Source organism: Anguilla anguilla, chromosome 12 (assembly GCF_013347855.1).
Source record: "Anguilla anguilla isolate fAngAng1 chromosome 12, fAngAng1.pri, whole genome shotgun sequence".
Taxonomy (NCBI): domain Eukaryota; kingdom Metazoa; phylum Chordata; class Actinopteri; order Anguilliformes; family Anguillidae; genus Anguilla; species Anguilla anguilla.
The window spans coordinates 31,054,266-31,075,101 of NC_049212.1; the positions used below are offsets into that span (position 1 = coordinate 31,054,266).

The window sequence follows — 20,836 nt, forward strand, 5'->3', positions numbered from 1 at the left end:
CCCCATTTTACTCCCGTGACAGTGTGTGTCATTGTGAATAGTCGTCGATCTCTCATTTTCTCTCCTGACTCTGTACAGTCATGTATAGACCGGAACGGCAGTTTCTGTTCATATCAATACGTATTTTTTTTTTGTTTTGTTTTTTCCTTGTGGGGGGGGGAGGGGTGGGTGGGCGGGGTAGGGATTTTATTATTATTTTTATATTAATATTAATATTCATGTTTGTATTTCTTTGATGTCTTCAGGTTTTTTTTCTCTAAAGAGATTTCTAGCCAAAACAGGAGAGGTGTGGAGCTGAGAGAGAGGGAAGAAAGACATCCTCTCTGTAAGATGTTTGTGATAATGATTGTTCGTTTCACTTTATTATAATTACAAGTTGTGTGTTTTTTTTTTTTTGTTTTTTTTTTTTTTAAAGACACTTGAAGCGGAGCGTTGTAGTAAATATCGCTGGTATCATTTCAATGATCATTGTTCCCTAGTTTGTTGCTGTCATCTGTAGGGGGGCGATATTGCATTGGGTTGGGGGAGGGGTGTTGCGAGGCATGGAATTCAAACGGAAACATATCAATGGAAGCACTGGGTGGAGGAGGTGGGGGGGGGGGGGGGGGGGCGCAGGACTGTCCCAGGTCATCTGAGGACCCGTTATTCCTCTCCTGCTCCACCCCCCCCCCCCCCCCCCCCCCCCATTATCATTCTCCCTCGACCACCGGCTGACTTTTTCAAATACCCCCCCCCCCCCCCCCCCCCCCCCCCCTCCCCCCCCCGACCCCCCCCCCCCCCCCCCCCCCCCCCCCCCCCCCCCCCCCAAACCAGAACTGGCCCTCTTCACCTGATTTGGGAAATGGACCCTTTGCTTTCCTCTAATACTGTGGGGGGAATTTCGGCTTGAGCTTGTGTGGATCCCCCCCCCCAACCCCCTTCAACCGATTTGGTGGTCATATCCCAAAAACAAGGACCCACTCTATACCGAGACGTCTGGGTGACAAGCCCAACCAGCCCCCCACCTCCACCACAGCCCCACCCCCACCCCCACCCCCACCCCCTTGGTGTGGACCGAGGACGGCCGTGGATGTGAACGTCAGCTCTCGCTTTCCCGGTTAGCGGCAGCGGCGCCAGGTTTCCTACGCGCTCCCCTGCTCCGCCTTCCCATCGCCACGGCTACGCTACCCTTCCGCTGCGCCGCTGCGTCTCAAGACGAGGCCTCCAGACAACGCTTCCTGGTCTCTCGCCGTGGAAACGAGGGCAGCCGGGCCGTGCCACTGTAAAACTGGGACTGGGGGGGGGGGGGGAGGAAGACAAAACCTTAATAAAGCTTGAATTTACCATGCAGTATATAACCCTGGTGGAGATTACTGTTATACTGACACCCCTTCAGTGTAAAATGGCCAAATGAAGGGGAACAGAGAAGAGAACCCCCCCATTTCTCATACCTCACTGTGTCTCCTAGTCTGTGTACAGCTTGTGCGTTTGCTGACGGCAAGCTGTCCCCCCCCACCCCCCCCACCCTCGTTAGTTTCGTCTCCTCTCTGTATTTGTTCCCTTCTGACCGAAGGGCACAATTGTCCACTGTATCACTGACCTCTGTCTCTTTTCGTTTTTAGCTCTGTATTTTTCTTCTTTCTGTTTATTTTTTTTTTCTTCTTTTTTTTGTTGGAGTACAAAAATACTAAAGTGCGACAATGACTAAAAAAAGATCCCAACCAAACTAAGATGAATAAATATATATATAAATAAAGAAATGGAAAAATTACAATGTGTGAAGCGGACTTTGAATGGTCGTGTGTGTGCATGTGGGGGGGGGGGGGGGTTAAAATTTCCGATTCTTCAGCTCAAAAGTTTGTCGGCCTTTTGTCTGTACGTGGTTAACGGCTGGACAGTGTGTTTTTCAGTAGCCGTACTCATACCCATCAGGACTGTGCAACATGGAGCTTTAGGAAACTCAAAATGGACACGCACAGCAGAAACGAGCTCCTTGATGACTCGCAGACCAGAAGGATAGTTTGTCAGGGTGATTCATGTGAATAGACTGATCCATGAGGACGTCTAGCATGTTGTTGGGGGGGGGGGGGGATACTAATTTACCCAAAGTAGGTGTCCTTTAATATGTAATATGTTTTATATATAATTTCATATTTATTCATTTCTTGTGCTGTTAAAATGAGGCACACTGTGACATCAGCGAAGCGGGGCTGTTGGTGTGAATTACCTGCAGGTAAGGATCGTCAGCACTGCCATGGTTTAACGCCATCTTTTGTTCTTTAGGAAACTGGCAACAGAAGCCGGGCACGTTGTCAAAAGCTCTGGGTTCCCGTTTCTTAAGTGTCTGCTCTGGAAATGCCTGTCCTGTGTGGAACAATCCCCACCGTGGTTCTGAATAATACATGTCTCCGACCTTGAGCATCCTTGGGGTGAAGTCTGCTTACAGTGCCGGAGTTCATCAGGGGAAACTGGAAGGAGCTGATGTCATAATGTGCTCTAAATATCCGCCTCCATCCGTCTGCGCGACTGCAGGAGGGCTCTGGGATCGGCTTCTCCTGCCTGCGCAAACCTGCACTGCAGAGGCTTCTTCAGGCCAGAGCAGCCGAGCTCAGAGACGATGCTGCTGCTGCGTGTGTGTTTACGCGGAGCGGGCGATTGGTAGGGGGAGGCAGCGGGGGGGGGAGAGGGGACCGGCGGATAAATCGGTGGAGCCCGGAATCTGTCCTCGTTTGCTGATCCGGAGAGCGCATTTGGACAGAGATCAGAGGCGCTAACCGACCGACAGCCCTCCCCCTGGGAGCTCCCCGGCGCTTAACGGGCCAGGCTTGATCGATACGGCAGGCAGCACACCCTGCGCTGTCCCGCTTCTCCCTCCCTCCCCCGTGTGGCGGCGGCGGCGGCGGCGGCATGACTGCCTGCGTCAGACGGCGATAGCGGGCGCAGCCGCGGAGCGTTCGGGGCTGAGCAGCGGACGATCCAGCGGCTAGCGGGCGGTGATGCAGGAGCCGCCAGCCGGCCCAATCCCCCTCTCTGCCAGAGCGCGCGGCACGTAGGTAACAGCCGCCTGCATGCCTGGAGTGTGTGTGTGCGTGTGTGTGTGTGTGTGTGTGTGTGCGTGCGTGTCAGTGTGTGTGTGTGTATGTGTGTCAGTGTGTGTCTGTTTGTGTATGCGTCTGTTTGTGTGTGAGTCAGTGGGAGCAACTGTATATTTGTGTGTGTGTGTGTATGACTGTGTGCATCTGTATGCGTGAGTGTTTTTGTCAGTGTGTGTACGTGTGTGTGTCTACGTACATGTGTATGTCTGTTTATTTGTGTCACTGTGTGTTAATTTCTATGCATGTGTGTGTATATGTGCCTGCTTCCACATGTATGCATAGCTCTGTGTGTGTGCGTGCATAGGTGCATGTGTGTGTGTGTGTGTGTGTGTATTCATGTTTGTGAGTGTGTGTGTTTGTGTGCGTGAATGTGTGTATGTGTGTGTCTGTGTGTGCGCGTGTGTGTGCGTGTGTTTATCTGCAAGTGCGTGTGTGTGTGTGTGGGGCAGGAGAAATGGGCACGTCTGCATGCTGCCTGCAGATGAAAAACAAGCCGCTTGCCAGGTCGCGCTGATGCGCATGCCCTGCCTTTTTCACCCGCTGTGTTCGCTGGCGTCGGTCAGTCCTCCGTGCCCGCGCCAGACACACCGTCATCCGTATCTGAGCACATCATCTGGCACAGGGCTGATTCCAGCGGTCTGTGCATTTTATTTTAGTCCGGCCCACGACTGACTAAAATTTACTGCTTTGTTTTGAGTTTTTATCTTTTATTATGGGCAAGATGGATTACTCGCTGAGGAATAATTCCAAAATGGTGTCACATGACCCCTCCCGCCCACAATGGCTGCATAGCATTTTCTCCCAGCCTTCAGCTTTACGCATTTGACAAATGAAACCGCCAGCCGGTGAATTGCAGGAGTGCAAATGCGTGAGTCTGTGTGAAATATGACTGGTTTGGCTCCGCTTCTCCAGTCTCTGTGCTGTTGGTCGGTCTGCCTGTCTCTGTACATCACTGCCTGTCTATTAATCTGCACCTGTCCATGTCTGTTCACCTGTTCACTTTCTCTCTCAGTCTATCTCTCTTTCTCTCTCTCTCTCTCACGCACACACACACGCACACACACGCACACACACGCTGCCTGGCTTTCCCATCAGTGTTGTCCATCCATCTCTTTCTTGTCTTTCTGTTTTTGAGTTTGTGTGTGTCTGCGCAGGTCACTGTGACCGGGCCGTCCTGCCGGACTCAGGATGCAGTGTGCGGGTCAGAATCCGGGGGTCAACACCGCTGTGCTGCTGTTGCAGACCTGGGCTTGGGTCCGGACCGGTGAGAATCAGAACCGCACGCAGCGGGCCCGCACACGGGGCGAGCCCGCACACGGGACACGACAAAGCGGGGCGCGTCGTCCCGTCACAAAAAACGTCATCAGAAACTGCTGATCCGACACTGACCCATCATTTAGGTCATGAATGTCATTGCTTGGTACAGTAGAAATGGTCATCACAGAAATGATTTGAAGTATAATTAAATATTGAAGTATAATTAAATAAGAGTATAATTGCTATCATTTTACACATGAAATGGCAGAAATATGTCACGCAAAAGAGAATTTTTCACTTTACAGCCTTGTTTGTGATTTCCATTTCTCAACACCTAAACACTCAGGTGCCATTGATGCCTTACCTAAAATCGACGGACAGTTGCGCTCTGCAGTCACGCTGCAAGAGAACATCACCCATCAATTCAACTGCCAATCAGAGGGGTGGAACCCGCAAGCCCCGCCCCTACTGACCTGGTACCTGAATGGGGAGAGGCAGGAGCAGCTGTCAGGCGGCGGAACGGGGCAGCTGGTGATGACGTCACAGGAAGTGCCGGGCGCGCCGGAGGGGGAGTCCAGACGCAACAGCACGTTCATGCTGAGGGCCAGGAAGTGGGACCGGGAGCTGGTGTGCGCCGCCTCAGACCCCCGAAACGGGGAGAGCTACAACGCCACCGTCACTCTCAACGTGCAGTGTGAGCGCTCACCTTCATCCACTTAGCCTAATGGTGCAGCGGGCCAATATATGCTGGGCCAATTGTTGCTCACAACCACCCGCATACTTATAAGCATGTTTTCCAAGCCTAATGTATGCACTGATGATAGCTTGCTATTGAAATGATTTTGTGCCTCCTGCTCTCTGTGCTAATGGAATGAATTTAGCATAAAAATAACTTTTGATTCTTTTTAATGTGGGCACTATGCCTATCCCCAGTCAGATTTCAAAATCAAGCTTTATCGCATGTCTAACCCCAGCACTGACTAGTCTTCCATTATTGACAGAAATATTACCCCACCATTGTGATTTTAAAAAAATAGGCTGGCCTGAGTCTTCTTTTACTTCCTCTGCTCTCTCACATAGTTCTGCCGGAGATTGTGCGCGTAAATGCACACTACAGCGACACCTCCGATCCAGGGCTGTCTTTGGTCCTCTTCGCCTTGGTTCGCTCCAACCCCCCCGCCACCATCACCTGGGTGGACCAGTCCGGCCGTCTGGTGGCCAACACCTCTGACTTCCTCATCATGGACTCGCGCAGTTACCCCAGGCTGATGAACCACACGCTGCGGGTGACCCTGAGCAGCCTGGCGGGGAACGTCTCCGTCAACGCCAACAACAGCCTGGGCGCCGCCCAGAGCAACCTCACTCTCGCCGGTCAGTCGCCATGGTTTCCCCCCAGGCGGGCTGAAAAAGGGCCTGAACACTCAGGACTGCTGGCCTGCTTTGCTGGTCCACTGTTGGGCCTTGGAGAGGCCAGTGTCACTCCCTGGTGATAATGTCCTACAGCACCAGCTCTAGGGGTTTTGGTGGCCCTAGACCAGAATGTTGTTGTGCCACAAAAGTGCTAAAAAATAAATTTAAGAAAATAAAAATTTTACATGTGCGGCCCAGGGGTGCTTCTGGGCCTTAAATGACTACATAGAGTGTTTATGTCAGCGCCCATTTCTGATGTCATTCTCCCACTGAAAGATGGGCACTAAAATATAATGTTTTTTTTTAAATATAATGGGCTACCTGTGCCAAATAGAGGTGGAAAGTTCAGGTTCAGAAAGTAGAACACCTCCCCAGTATTTTGTTCTAGTCACCTGGATGTGTTAATTATCACAATTCCTCAGTCAGGAGGTAGACCCAATTAGTGAAAACAGCTGGCTTTTTAAAATTTCTGACCCCTGGACTTTCCACCTCTGGTGATAACCCCATCCTTGACTATAGCCTTGCTGCTTTGCTCCAGCTGACCACTGGCATGCACTAGCTTGCCTGGCGTTAGCATTGCTGTGCAAGTGTGTTTATTGTAACAGAAAGCCCCTTTCTGACAAGGTCAGGGGGCCTTGTGCGTCTCTTACTCCTGTCCCTTTCCCTCTTCCCTGACACAGAGTTCCTGCAGTCCAGCGTGGAGGTGCCAGTGCTGGGCATCGTCACCGGGGGCGCCGTTGGGTTCGTCACCCTCCTCATCCTCACCCTGCTGCTCCTCTGTCTGCTCCACAAGAACAAGGGGAAGGATGTAGGTGAGGAGGGGAGTGACTGAGGAGAAAGGCAAGAAATGGGGGGATGACATTGCATTGCATTTATTTAGCAGACGCTTTCATCCAAAGCGACGTACAAAAGTGTATTTCAGGGTCATTGGAAGAACTACAAAACACAGGTTCGATAAGGTACAATAATCATTTCGTACAGCTATTTATAGCCAATGAGCTTGAAAGATGAAAGCTGACACTGTTGAAAAAGATGGGTCATGACAGGAGAGGACAGATGAATGAAAGAATAAACACTGGAAATGAGGGGAGGTCAAAAAGACTAAGAGAACTGATAGAGCCAGGTTCCTAGCAGGTTGTTGAAACATTTCCTGTCTCGGAAATACTGGGAAATTATTTGTTTTTGTCATTTTTTGTGAGGTCACACAAAATGTCCCAAGAAAAAAAAAGTATATGTGTAATCTGGACATATTTACAATGTATTTGGAATGTTGTGGTTTGAGGGCAGTAAAAAAAAAAGAAGGGTTTCAAAGTCGTTGCTACAATGTTGTTTTACATAAAACAACATTCCAGAACATTACGCCAGCGTTGCAATCTAATGTATTTTCTCTTGTTGGTTTTAGAGAAAGCAGTGGAAATCACAATACCCAAGAGGCAAGTGTGGCATGGTGATGAAGTGCACTCATCCTGTTCTTTGCAGATTAGAGTGCCATGTGCATCCTCCTGTTCTGGCTCTGTCTGATGTTTTTCATGTGTGTTCTGAGCCAGTGATGACAGACATGAACTCTATAGTGGGTGGAGCTAAGATACGCCGTCAATCACAAAGTCAAATGAGCCAATTGGTCAGCGTATACATGTGATTGATCCACTTGTTTTTTATGGAGATCATGAGGTCTCTCAATCCTATAACTATTTTCAACCTGTACTGTATTTTTTTGTATGCTTTTGCGTGTGGGTGTGTGTGTGTGCACGTGTGTGGGTGTGTACTTGTGGTGGGGTGGTGTATGTTTATGTTTGTGTGTATGTGCGCTTATGCGGGTGTGTGTATGTTCACCTGTTTATGTGTATGATTGTGTCCATGTGTGTTTGTGTGTGTGTCTGTTGTGGCAGTGAGTCACCCAATGTACAGGTGGGCAATGTGTATCTACCACGAGAAAACATGTCCCTGCCCTCGAACCTGCAGCTCCATGACCTCAGCACCCTCCGCAAAGGTGAGAGATTCAGCTGGGGGCTGGGTATGTGGGCGGAGTCAAGGAGCACTAGCTAACCCTGAAGCCATACATCCTTCAACAAGGCATGCTGGGATAGCCGGCGTTGTGAAGTAAGCCGGCGGAGCGACCAGAAAGACGGGGAACACGGTGCGATAACCAATCAGATTGAAGATCCGATGTGTTAACTGTCTCCGATTTCAAATTTTATTTCCCCATTCCACATAGATCTGTAAAGGAGGACTCCTTAATTATTGCTGTGTGGGGGTTTCCAAAATATATGATAAAATATGCCAGGTGATCTCATTGGAGGATGTGTGACTTCAGCCATAGAAAAAGACATAAATAACTAACAACAGGCTCCTAGCACCCCTGACCAATCACAGACACCGACACAACACAGTCTATCTGCACAGATTGTAATGAGACCTCCGCTCCAGTTGGGGCACTGAGAGTACGCTGGTTCTTTCTGATTCTATCTGTGTGCCTGTGCCATGCCTGCTACAGGAATGGGGGAGCGAAGGCATAATCCAGGAGAGAGAAAGAAAGAGGGAGAGGAGGAAGAGGACCTAACTGCTGCCTACGCTGCCCGAGGTGCCCCCATCACACTAACATGAATCTACCAGTCACACTGATGCTGATTCCCTATCACACTAACATGAATCTATGAGTCACACTGATGCTGATTCCCTATCACACTAACATGAATCTATGAGTCACACTGATGCTGATTCCCTATCACACTAACATGAATCTATGAGTCACACTGATGCTGATTCCCTATCACACTAACATGAATCTATGAGTCACACTGATGCTGATTCCCCATCACACTAACATGAATCTACCAGTCACACTGATGCTGATTCTCCATCACACTAACTTTCAACTAATAATCACACTGATCCTAATTCCCCATTGCATGGTACATGTGTGAGAGTGTATGTGTGAACCTGTGTGTGGATATCCCCAGGGTTCTCCAAGTTCCCCATGGTGGGCTACATCTACAAGGCGAACAGCATGAGCAGCGATGAAATCTGGCTCTGACCACTCCCCCCCTCCCCATGGAGCAGGGGGGTCACACACCTGTCCAGTCAGATGCCCAGCGGACCTGCCAGTCAACCAACTGATGAATCGCTCTGCCAATCAGGACAACCGGTGCTGAGGAGGGCAGGCTAAGGCAGGGAGAGACAGCAGGAAGAAAAAGCACATAACGTCAGACTGGGCCATTTCTCTGAGAAAAGAGGTTGAATCAACAACGATGGCCAGGCTAAATCCCTGTTTCAATACACACCTTAAACTGATTTGTCTGGATCGAACAACAGTGGGGACAAGAATGACTGAGAAATTGTGTTAAGGGGAATCAAGGCTGGGTTGCACTCTCTTTAGCCACTATAGCAGCTATGTGACATGCCAGTGTTAAGCTCTGGTCCCAGATCAGTTTATCCTCATGTATTCCTGACCACTGACACTTTGTGTGAAAAGATTAAACTGGTGCAGGGTCAGTGACTAGGGGACACATCTCTGTACTGTCTGTTGGCCACACTCCCAGAACCCTCTGCTTCAATGTGGAATGTTAAATGTGATCACTTCCTTTGTGTGACTATGAGAATGACCATGACAATGTATGACGTGAAACAGTATATTTCTATAGACTTACATGCACCTGGGAATGCACATAGACATAATCTAATTGGTAGCTATAAATAATATAATAAAGATGATTGTGTAATTCACTACTTCCTTGGCTGGCTCTGTTCAGGTTTTGTGCTTTGGTTAATTGGTGCCTAATATACCAAGCCAACAGGTGGAGCCAAAGTTTAAGTGTCATGAATAGAATAAATATACAGTAGAACAGGAATGGCCAAAACCTGGCTCTGGGGAGCCAACAGCCGCTTTAGATCCAAGAAACCAGACAAAGTGAGTTAACTGTGTAACAGACTGCTTTATTCGACCAATTAATTTCCAAGTAACTACAAAGACCAGCAGACCCTGTGGCTCTCTGGGACCTGGGATGCCCACCTCCGCAGCAGAACTTCTATTATCCCGCATTCTAATTTCCAGAATGTTCTACTTATTGGAATTTTGGCTGTTTTTTCCCCCCCCCTCGTTTGTGCATTTTTGCCATTTATTCCCCTACCCAGGGGTTCTACTAGGGATTTTGGGCCCCAAGGAAAGATCTCACATCATGCCCCACCACCCCAGGCCACCAAGTCTCTGCACAATTTGTTTAGGGGCCCTGTCAGTCAGAGCCCTTGGAATTGTCCACCAGGGCCCTTGAAATCATCCTAACTTCCCCCCCTTATGGTGCCATTGCCCCTACCCAAAAGGGACCTATGTAATCAGCCCACTGCAAACCTCTCCCATAGACTCACAGGTGGGGGTGAGGAAATAATTAATAATATGTCATTTAAAAAAAAAAAAAAACTATCGAAAATATGTCAAGGCATGCAATTTCGGGACATTAATTAACAAATTAACAAATATGCCACTTGCTCAACACCAAATGTACATTGTCTTGCCTTTATTTTGTGGTGGATTTGTGAAGACAATGCACAAAATGTCTATTTTCCTTTGAAAATGGCATGTGCTGTGAAGCTGTATGGCCATCAATAAATTGGCTTTAAACAACCAAACAGCTATGCTAATATGGCTCCAACGTTATCTTTGGAGCGCTATCTGGAACTTTCTACTTTTCCGGCAGCACTGATTCCCCAAGGGCGCTGGGTAGTAGAGGTTCTACTGTATGCCCTTTTGGATGAGGTGAGGTTTGCAGCATGAATATGTGACCGAAATATCTACAGGAACTGCGTGATGTTATGGAGTCAGTATGGACCAAAATCCCTAAGGAATGTTTCCAGCCCCTAGTTAAATCCACGCTACAGAGAATTTTGGCTGTCCTGGAGGCAACAGGGGGTAAGGAGACCCTGCCTGGTTGACAGCCAGCAGGGGGCACTATATTCCCAAATCAGAGAAAGGGAAGTCAGGGGTGACGTGACACTGTTCATCAAACCGGGCTGCAGGTGCTTTTGTGGAAGCTTTGAGCATCTGAATGCGCAATGCAAAAATATGTGAGTGTGGGAGTTTGTGTGTGAGAGAGAGCTTCCTGGTGAAGTGCTCTGCCGCATGGCAGCCATATGGCTGTGGGTGGAGGGAGGTGAGGATGTGCAGGAGGCTGTTTCTATGTAAATAGGATGCAGTGGGATGGCTAATTGGGCCTGGAGTGACTGTTACTCAGTGTTTGCCCAAAAACATGCAAGGCTGGTGCTTGTGTTGCCAGCAGACCTTGTCCTAGATGTGTTTGCGTGTAAGTACGTGTTTGTGTGTGTGTGTTTGTGTGTGTTTGGAGAGAGAGAGAGAGTGAGAGAGATAGAGGGGGGGGGGGGAGAGCAGATGGCAGTTTTAGGTCACAGGGTGTTGCGGGTTGCCGTTACCGTGCAGGAAACAGCTTGTGGGAACTCTTCTTTGTCTCGTTGCCGCTGCTCCCTTTGCAGTGGGGAGTTGTGAGCAGGCTGTTTTCTCTCAGCCGCTCAGGAATGCCCCACAGCCAAAAGGCAAAAAACTCAATAACCACTTAATGACTGATCAAGCTGACTCCCGATCATGACGATACAGTGGCAACGGATAATGATGCGTGTCACACCGAAAGCAAACGTGCCAAGTTGGGCCCCCCCACCCCCGTATTTCACAAGTTGCAAAATGGGAACCTTCACAACCCCCCAACCCACCCACACCCCCACCACCGACTCATGTAGACACCACACACTAACCCCACCTGTCCCTCAACGTTGCAGCCTTGCGGTCACATCTTTATTGTTTTTCTTTTTGTCGCATTTTACCGGAAAGCGACAGCCATCCCGGATGCAGCGACGCCGCCTAGCTTCAGCGAGGCGGAGCTGCCGGGCCCTTGAATTCAGCCAATCGTACGCGCTTCCCCTGCCGGGACAGAGAGATGGAAGGGTGCGGTGACAGACTGTGAGGGAGGCGGACAGAAGAGAAGCAGTCTCCTTGACTTTCTGAGAAAGCTCGGAGAGCTCAGCCAAGTGGTGACTCCACAGGTACGTCCCCGATCTCGTCTCGTGAAAGAATAGGAAGGGACCCACGATCCATCCATTAAAGTGTAAACTAAAGAAAAGAATTTCTATAGAATATCAGCACTGTTAGATATAGCAATAAAGAATAGCGATAGCTTCTTATGCTGCTATGATGACAGGTAAATTGTTATCACCCAATAACACGTTGCCATAATTAGATGTTTTATACTATAATTATAAAAAATCTTTTATGATTTATAACCATGCTATATCATTTTAGAAAAAAAAGCTCATTGTCATTTAAAAAGTATATTAATAATTGATATCTGCCATGTAATTTGATAGATTGCTTCAAAGTCTCTTAATGCACAAATCTACTTCTGTACATTGTTGAAAGAAGTTTGCAATGGCATACGTCTATGTGTAAAAACTCATGAATTGTGTGGTTTTTCAGTTTGATCTTTCGCAAGAAGAATAATTTGGTTTATATTTAGATAAATACAACAATAAACAGAAACAAACAAAAAAAAATGTTTTAAACCTAAAGCATATATAAAACGGGACAAGCATGTTCACTGCTATGAAATGTCAGTTACAGTGGAAACAATATGGGACATAAATTCTGTTTTGCCACATGAATAGAAACATACTCTGATTCATTCATGTGTATGGTTTTAAAATTAGGGAAATATTTAATAATTCATAGAGAATATGATTAAATGTGACATTTATTTGAAATGATATTGGATCATCATTTCCATTTTGTCAATAAAGTGTATGTTTTACTAAAACCACACGTTTTTTCTGTGACCTTAAAAACACAAAGAATATGTCTGCCAAAACTGTCATTTAACATGCTTGACAAAATGAAGCAGAGTGGAAAATAGTGAGTTTCTGGCAATATTTGTGCAGTGAAAGCGACGCAACGATGTGGCAACTCAACTGTGCAAACTGTGTTTTGTATAAAATGGATGATGGAGACAGAAAATGGCGTCCCTTCAACTAGGGCCTGCTTAGCTCAGGAAGTATACAGCACTTACGACAGCCCGACTGCTTATAGGGTTCTACCTGACATTTATACAAAGGAGTCGGGCTAAACATTTGAGGTAAAAAATAAAGGCTCTTGCTCGCTGTGTTGTTTTTCTATACAACATAATAATTCTTAAACATGTTAAAAGGAACATAGATGCAACACAAAAGACAGTGGTCTGATATGGCAACGGTAAAGTTGGGTATGTCAAAACTGTAGGGTCTTCAGATGGAACCCGATTGTTCTGAAAACTCATAATAGGCCTTTTGTCCTACAGATTCTGTAACGGATCTCTGCAAGTGGGAAGCGAGAAGGTAAAATGGAGGGGAAAAGGATTGTCCATTTAGTGTATGTGATGGTTATGTTGATTTCAGCTGGTAAGAATACTAAACATTTTTTTCTGTGTGTGTGTTTGGACGTCCCAATAATGTTAACCCGAAACAGAGTTTCTTTCTTAAATGTTATATAGTCCATGGGTAGGATAGCACATTATACTGTTTAAAAACCGCTGTACTTTTGATTTGGCCACAACGTTAAATGTACAATTTGTGAGTGTTTTTTGTTAAAAGCATTACATCACATTACAATCACTTAGCAGATGTTTGTAACCAGGAAAACTATTACAAAATGGAGCCAAAATGGCTGAATTGTAAAAAAAAGTCATATACTTCTCAAGTAATCTTTTCCCTGCAGGTGTGTCCATTTGTACATATGTTTATGTGTTTGTTACTTATAATATATAGCAGTTTTGTAATGCATAGATGAAGTCACAATACTGTAGGTCTTTAGTCCCATAGCAACAGTTATAGGCCCTTGTTCTACTTACTGCCACCATAACAAACTGTTTCTTCTGTTCACAGCTTCTGCAGATGAAAAAGGTACAGTACTGTATATATTGTGCTTTATACAGTGTGTGTGTGTGCTTATTCATGATTTGTCTGCCAACAAGTCTTTGACTTTGGGTCATGCATACTATTCCCATTCTTAACTGCCTTGGATTTTTAATGTATTTTCATTAGGTTAAATGAGACAAATTAAATCAAGAGAAATATGCATGCATTGCCACAAAGGCATACACTGTTCTATATGTTTCTTTTAAAAAAATTTTCTTTAAAAATTCAAATTTTTTATTTTAATTTTTTTTTAAGAAGGTGAAGTGGCTTGATAGAAGTCTTTTATATCGATTCACATTACATTGAACACATAGCATGAGATATGCACATTTCTCTGTGTACAACTTGGCTGTGGTTAAATAATGTGTGCTTGTCAGCTTTAAACTAAATTCAAAAATTTGAGGTCAGTTCTGTTGAATTTATCACACACTTTCATTTTTCATTGTTAAAAAAATGTAAAGAAATAATATTGAAATGTGCAAACTTTTTGTGCACACTGATTTAATGCTTTTGGTAGTCTCTTTAGGATGAGAGGATATTTCATATTGCGTACCTAACCATACAATAATTTAAAATCAGAGCGTAATGCTTCAGAGAGTTCAATCATATATATATATATTTAATTGATTGCGGACATATTATCAAAGTTAAAAAAGTGTTTGGCATTGGATTAGAAAATCCAAAATGGAAGCTCACACACTTACTTATGCAACAAAGACAAAGTGATATTAAGTTTTATTTTAGCATGTTATCATTAGTGTTTTGACCCATAGGTCTTCAATCTGAAATACAGTGGACCACAAATAGCCTTTTCACATTTATCAGATTTACATATTTGTAGGAAATGTGTTGGAACAGAAAGAGACATGGGGACACTAGGCAAAGTATCCCCAAATCTATATTTTTAGCACCAAAGCTGTTCTGGATCCTTCTCTTCACTGTCACTAAATTTGTTTCTTTATTGCAAATAATCCTATAGTTACGTTATGTTCCCAATTAAGACTCTTTATAATCTCTTAGATTTTATCCTTCCATATATACATTTTTTTAGCCATGCTATAAAAAGTGGTATTTCATTACCAATACCAGGATCATATTAATATTTCCATTCAAGGAAATTTCCTTCCAGGCATAATAGCACAACTCTAAACAACCTTTGATTTCAGTTTTACTTACAATAACCTATTGAAAAATTATCAAACCAATTACAACTGGATGTATAATCTTGAGACGTACTTCCATATTATATCTCCAGTTTGAAGAGCCCAGATTTATCTATGATTCCACATTCATCATGGATATATCTATGACACGTGGATAATCAGTTGTCTGGTGCCTGAGCTTCTAATTCAGTATGATTCCGTCGTGTGGCAGGGCATCTTCATTTATTTTAACAATAGCTGTCTGCCAATTACAAGAATAACTTGATACCATTACCCTTTTTTTTTGTTCTTTTGCACAGACAAGGTAGACATCGAAACCAAAGAAGATGGAGAAGGGGTCAAAATCAGCTGTGTAAACTCAAAGTTATTGGACAAAGATGGAAAAATTTTGAACCAAACAGAAATAGTACTCGCGTACCAGGATGACAATTCGAGGGAATACACATGCGAAGCAGGGGGAAAATCCATGAGCATCTTTGTAAAATTTCGAAGTAAGTGATAATTGCCATACATGAATTAATATTTCATTTGTGGGATGAACACTACTGAGATGTAACTCCAAACCTGTACCAATTACAATTTATTGTTTATGATTATTAACATATATTCTGTAGCTTGGCCAGATAGATCACTTTGTATTCTTAACACCGAAAGTTCTATTTCGCTAAGGTTAAAGCCCAACCAAACCAAAGAAAAACAAAAGCAATCACAAAAACATGCTGTTAAAACATTGTCGGGGTATTAAGTGATAGTATTTGCAAAAAAAAAAAGCATTTTGGTTGATGCTGAAAGATTTAATTTTCCTTCAGCCATATTTTTCCTTTTGAGCTTAAATTATGAAAATGACTGCTAATATCAGTTGGCAACAAATTCCATTGTTTAGAGGCTTTTATACAAAACGCTAACTGGCCAGATTTAGGAATGCATTTGGGAGCTGGACAGTCTTCTCGAAACTCTCTTATATGATTTCATTTAGAGGGCACTGTGATCATTATTTTAACTGTGTTATTACCACAGAACTAGATCATTTGTTCTCTTACAGTTATATGGTTATTATCTTCTTTCCTTATGAAGTCATTGTTAAACATTAGAGCCAGTGAACAGCTCGCACTATAATGTCACTGTTAGCTGCTTGTTACCAATGAATGACTGCATCCAAATAAGTGCACTTGCCGACTGTTGACTATAGTTGTTGAGTAACTTGGATGACAAAGTTAAGTAGGCAAATTTTTCTTTAAATGTAGTGTACTTAAAATCCCAGGAAAGTGTATTGTTTGGTTTCAATAATTATAGTCCTGACAAGGAAAAACATTACTTCATTAATTTACTCATTATTCTGGACAAATTCCATATTCATAAGTCCAAATCTAGCAATATAAAACCTTTATTTATTAAACCCAGGAATACATACAGACAATTTTTAATTTAAAAAGCTGTTTAAACAATGGATTTGTGTACCATCTTTGAGGTATTTTCGTAAATTTTTGTAGCTGTTTGTTATTATGTTTTTGTGTATGTTCAATTTGCAATAAAAAAGCAGCTATGCTGATATTTCCTTCAACAGCAACACGTAAGCAAGGCCATGCAAGGGCGGAACGACTTACAACACGCACGTTTGCAGAATAGTATGGAGGATATTTTTCACATACTGTCCATTGCGTACTATAACTACCCACTAAAAAGTATGCAATAGGCAGCATATGCTTTGAGGACACAGTAGTTAGGAGGCTGATTCGGACATCTCCCACTGTGATGTCACTGTTAGCTCCCCTGGACACCACTGCCGAAGAATATCTCCCACTGTGATGTCACTGTTAGCTCACCTGGACGGCACTGCCAACGAATATCTCCCACTGTGATGTCACTGTTAGCTCACCTGGACGGCACTGCCAATGAATATCTCCCACTGTGATGTCACTGTTAGCTCACCTGGACGGCTCTGCCAATGAATATCTCCCACTGTGATGTCACTGTTAGCTCACCTGGACGGCACTGCCAACGAATATCTCCCACTGTGATGTCACTGTTAGCTCACCTGGACGGCACTGCCAACGAATATCTCCCACTGTGATGTACCTCCCACTGCGGGATTTTCAGCATGTAACTGTCTGTGAGGAAACTAAACACGCTGTGATGTCACTCTGCTTATTACCCGCCTATGTTTCTAGCCTGTGACAACTGTGTGGACTTGGATGTTGGGACCGTGGCTGGGATCGTCGTGGGAGAGGTCATTGCCACGGCTTTGATCGGAGTGGCCGTCTACCTCCTTGCCTCCCAGCCCCAGGGAAAGGTCTACCGTCAGGCCAACAAAGGTGAGCAGCCTCTCTCCTTGAGCTACTAGGACAGCTTACAACAGATAAATTACCAGGGCCACATACAGTATGGATGAGCACAGGTTTATCATAATTACAATCAAGGCAATATTGATATTAAACAAATCCATGCACTATTCCTACTATGAGCTCGTCAGCCTTTACAATTTCAGTTATGTTGCATTTATCTTGCCTTTTGACCTCACCAATCTAACACAATGAACATTTTTGGGGTGAAAAGTTGGCGAAATGCTGTTGAGGCTTTCAGGTGAAAACCTGAACTGTATTCGGTTGAAAAGTGCCAGTTTTCTAGCTGATGAGGACATAGACAGGTAACATCCAGGTAAAACCTGAGCTATATTGGGGTTAACCTAGTTCATTTATGTAAAAATGTCTCTCAGCCTAGATTTCCACCCCTCTAGATTTCAAAATTTCGGCTTTTGCTCACAGGGTAGGGACGGTCGAAAGATCAGAACAGTTCAGACATTGCCAAACTACAATAACAGTCTTCAGGGGCCTTGATTGACAAGTCTTCAAACCGAACATTGTGTTTGTGTTAGCATGTATATGCATATGTATGTATATATGAATGCATAACCTGTGTAACCTGACATACAAATCTCTGAGTTATGGACAAATCATTCTGCCAAACAGGGTATAAACCTGGAAATAGCACGCACAGTTAGGCCCTATGCATTTTATGCAATATGGAGCTTAAAATTAGCTTAACATACACACACACACACGCACGCATGCACTCACACACACACACACACATTCATTAATTGATTATTGGTCTACATCTGGACATTTACAGATGGCTGTTTGTGCATGCTGTGTTTTACTCGATTTTTGTTAAGTGCATCAGAGGCTCAGTAGAGAAAAATGCCCATCTGTTCTCTTCCAGCGTCGGACCGACAGAACCTTATTCAGAACCAGCAGAATGACTCCACTTACCAGGTGCGCAATCAGTACTAGCAATGAATTATGGGTACAATCCTGGCTTTTGTTTCTTTTAGCACCCAAGACAGCAATTTCATGCTCACAGTCACTCCTCTGATTGTATCACTATTTTCCTTATCCCTTTTAATCTCCCTACTTCTTTCCCTCTCCCTTAACTTATATCTCTCTGATTCTCCCTGCGCCCCCCCCCCCCCCCGCTTCCTTTGACTCTTCCTCTCCCTGACAGCCCCTCTCCCACGGCAATGCCTCCGAGTACAGCCAGCTGGAGCCAAGGCGCGGGAGGAAGCATTGACCGCGCCCGCGCAAAAACACCCTGCGGTCAGCTCAAGGTGGCCGACCCCCGGACCTGATGACGACCGTAACCACAAGGCCCTATGTTTACGCTCACAGCATCATGCACAATGTGATCCTCACCAACCAATAGCCTGACAGGTCACCTATATAAATATACACAGCATGTTCATTTTCAATTTAATCCTCCATAGCCAGTACCCTGACAGGCCATCTGTATAAATGTACAAAATAAGTTTATGTTTGTGTTTAATGAACCCCTCCCCAGCCAGTGGCCCGGTAGGTGTCCTATTTGAATACACACAGTATGTTTATATTTTACGTAACCTGGATTTCTCTTCATTCAGAACCTACGAAATCACCATGATATTGACATGTCCTATGTTTATTATCACCTATATTGTTGCATTGTTTTGTATTGTTTTGTCTGTTTTGTTGCTTTGCTTTGACCTTGTGAGCAATGGGAAACAAATGTTTGAGGGTAAAAGGAAAATAAAATTCTATATATATATATATAGGCTGTGCATTTAATCGAGCCATTATTCTTCTTTAATGTGCCTTCATATCTTGGACTTTGTTTTGCTGCATCTTATTTATCTCCATGTGAAATAACTATTTCAATAAAATATTGGCCTATGTAAACAATATAGACAATACTGTGCATGTACCATGAAGTTTCATCCATGCAAAATATGTCACTGTGTGGAATACTGTATTTACTTGCAATTAGGATATTCTTGTGATTGTCATGTTTTTCACTTGCTCGTTTAATCTCTTAGTGCAGCCATGGCAACTTTCAATAGATTGCAGTGTTTTATTTCAAAGCCCTTCACAGTGAAAGGGGGAAGCTTTGACCACAACCGGTATATAACACCCACCTGGGTGATGCAGGGATGCAGCCATTTTGTGCTCAAACACTCACCACACTGATATGACTACAACAGGGCCCACATGTACTCTATTAGGATTGATTCTGCACTAGAAACTTTGCTGTGCATCTTCATGATAAGCACCCTTTTGCTTCTTTGTGCAGAGCTGGTACCTACACATTCCTGAAAAGGTATTTCTTGACATTGTTAAGCAGATTGCTTGATGGCATGATGGAAATTGCAGTTAATGTGGAAAATGGCTACAAACAACATCAATGTTACAGTCCAATGGAAAAAAAGAGACAAAGTTTGATTAAATGACCAGTTGATTGACAGTCAAATGAAAACAAGGGTGGGCTTTTATTGTGCCCAGCAATACCAAGGCTCAGGAGCGCTCAGACTGACAGGGGTCCTCAAAAAATATTAGAACATCAGATTTTCTTGGGTGGGACCCAATGTGAGGTTATTTTGTGGGGCCCAAAATCCCTGGTGACACCCCTGACCAAACCTACAGTCAGCAAAAACCTTCTTTATAGATTTTCCCTTGATAGATGGTCAAATCATGAGAAACATATTTTACAAGCCCCAGTCCAGACAGACATGGTTGGGTGTTGTATGGAAGAATTTAAGCTATGTAATTTGTTCTGTTGCCACATTGATCACTTCAATGTTCAATTACTCATTCTTCCACATAACTGTCTCAGTGATTTAAATCAATCTTGGTTCATATAAAGTAATGTCATCCTTTAATCATATTAAAGAAAATACAGCACAAAATAAATTGTTTTCAGTTTTCCAGTTGAAGCGAAATACCAGAGTGCTTTTGAACTGGAAGATAAATAAATAGCTGGTAATAACAGCTAAGACATGTATATAAAAACAAAAACAAAACAAATCTTTGTTTTTGTACACCACACTCCTGCATGGTAAGCGATTAGCTCAGATAAGTTTTCATAATTAGGCAACATTAATTAGGGAACACACTTTTTCATGTTGCTTTTATCTGGTCAGTATCTGCTGATGGGTCGGAAAAAAATAGTTCCATGAGTGATCATGTCTTAAAGTAGCCTATATTTCAAAGAAATTGCTTTCATGTTATTTTCCATGATTATGATAATTAAAATTCAGTGTCAGGCAAACTTTATTTACATTTCAGAAAAATAAAACTAACATCTGTTATTTGCTAAAGTATTCAGACCCCTGTGCTAAACGAATGCCAGTGCAAAAAACAAAATCAGTCAATGGGTTGAATGGTTGATACAGTGTGTTGAGTGGACTTCGCATGTGTGCTAAAAATACTTTTTTTCAGGGGATCATAGTGAGTTTGAGAGAAAGACACAGAATGAAGATTTTTATTAGCAAGCCGTGGCATATCATACACGCTCATGACAATGACACTGAACAGCTCAAGAATGACATTTTTAATGGCTTGCAGACACTGGGATACACTGCAGACTTCATAGGATAGTTTTGTGTGTACGGTGCAATGACTCACAGCTTTCAAAGTTCTCCCTTAATTCTCCTGGCGTGGATTTAATGAAGAGGCACATTGA

At 44.1% G+C, this 20,836-nt stretch overlaps 2 protein-coding genes across 4 annotated transcripts; both read left to right on the forward strand.

The window, feature by feature from the left end:
- Window positions 1–2,567: 2,567 nt before the first annotated feature.
- On the forward strand, window positions 2,568–9,467 carry LOC118210383 (transmembrane protein 25). 3 transcript variants are annotated; one of them, XM_035386510.1, is made up of 9 exons: window positions 2,568–3,032; window positions 4,210–4,338; window positions 4,678–5,025; window positions 5,412–5,702; window positions 6,422–6,553; window positions 7,144–7,174; window positions 7,631–7,731; window positions 8,236–8,322; window positions 8,702–9,467. In XM_035386510.1, exons 2-9 carry the CDS (start codon window positions 4,263–4,265, stop codon window positions 8,773–8,775), a joined length of 1,140 nt encoding a protein of 379 aa, XP_035242401.1. In that variant the 5' UTR covers window positions 2,568–3,032; window positions 4,210–4,262; the 3' UTR covers window positions 8,776–9,467. The 3 variants fall into 3 exon arrangements, with proteins under 3 accessions (XP_035242401.1, XP_035242399.1, XP_035242400.1); XM_035386508.1 differs by having other exon boundaries at window positions 4,229–4,338; XM_035386509.1 differs by having other exon boundaries at window positions 2,568–3,028; window positions 4,229–4,338.
- Window positions 9,468–11,650: 2,183 nt separating this feature from the next.
- Window positions 11,651–19,059, forward strand: LOC118210385 (T-cell surface glycoprotein CD3 delta chain-like). The gene is made up of 7 exons (XM_035386511.1): window positions 11,651–11,786; window positions 13,070–13,169; window positions 13,653–13,670; window positions 15,148–15,339; window positions 17,017–17,160; window positions 18,068–18,120; window positions 18,350–19,059. The coding sequence occupies exons 2-7, from the start codon at window positions 13,112–13,114 to the stop codon at window positions 18,413–18,415; spliced, it is 531 nt and encodes a 176-aa protein (XP_035242402.1). The 5' UTR covers window positions 11,651–11,786; window positions 13,070–13,111; the 3' UTR covers window positions 18,416–19,059.
- The last annotated feature ends 1,777 nt before the right edge of the window (window positions 19,060–20,836 follow it).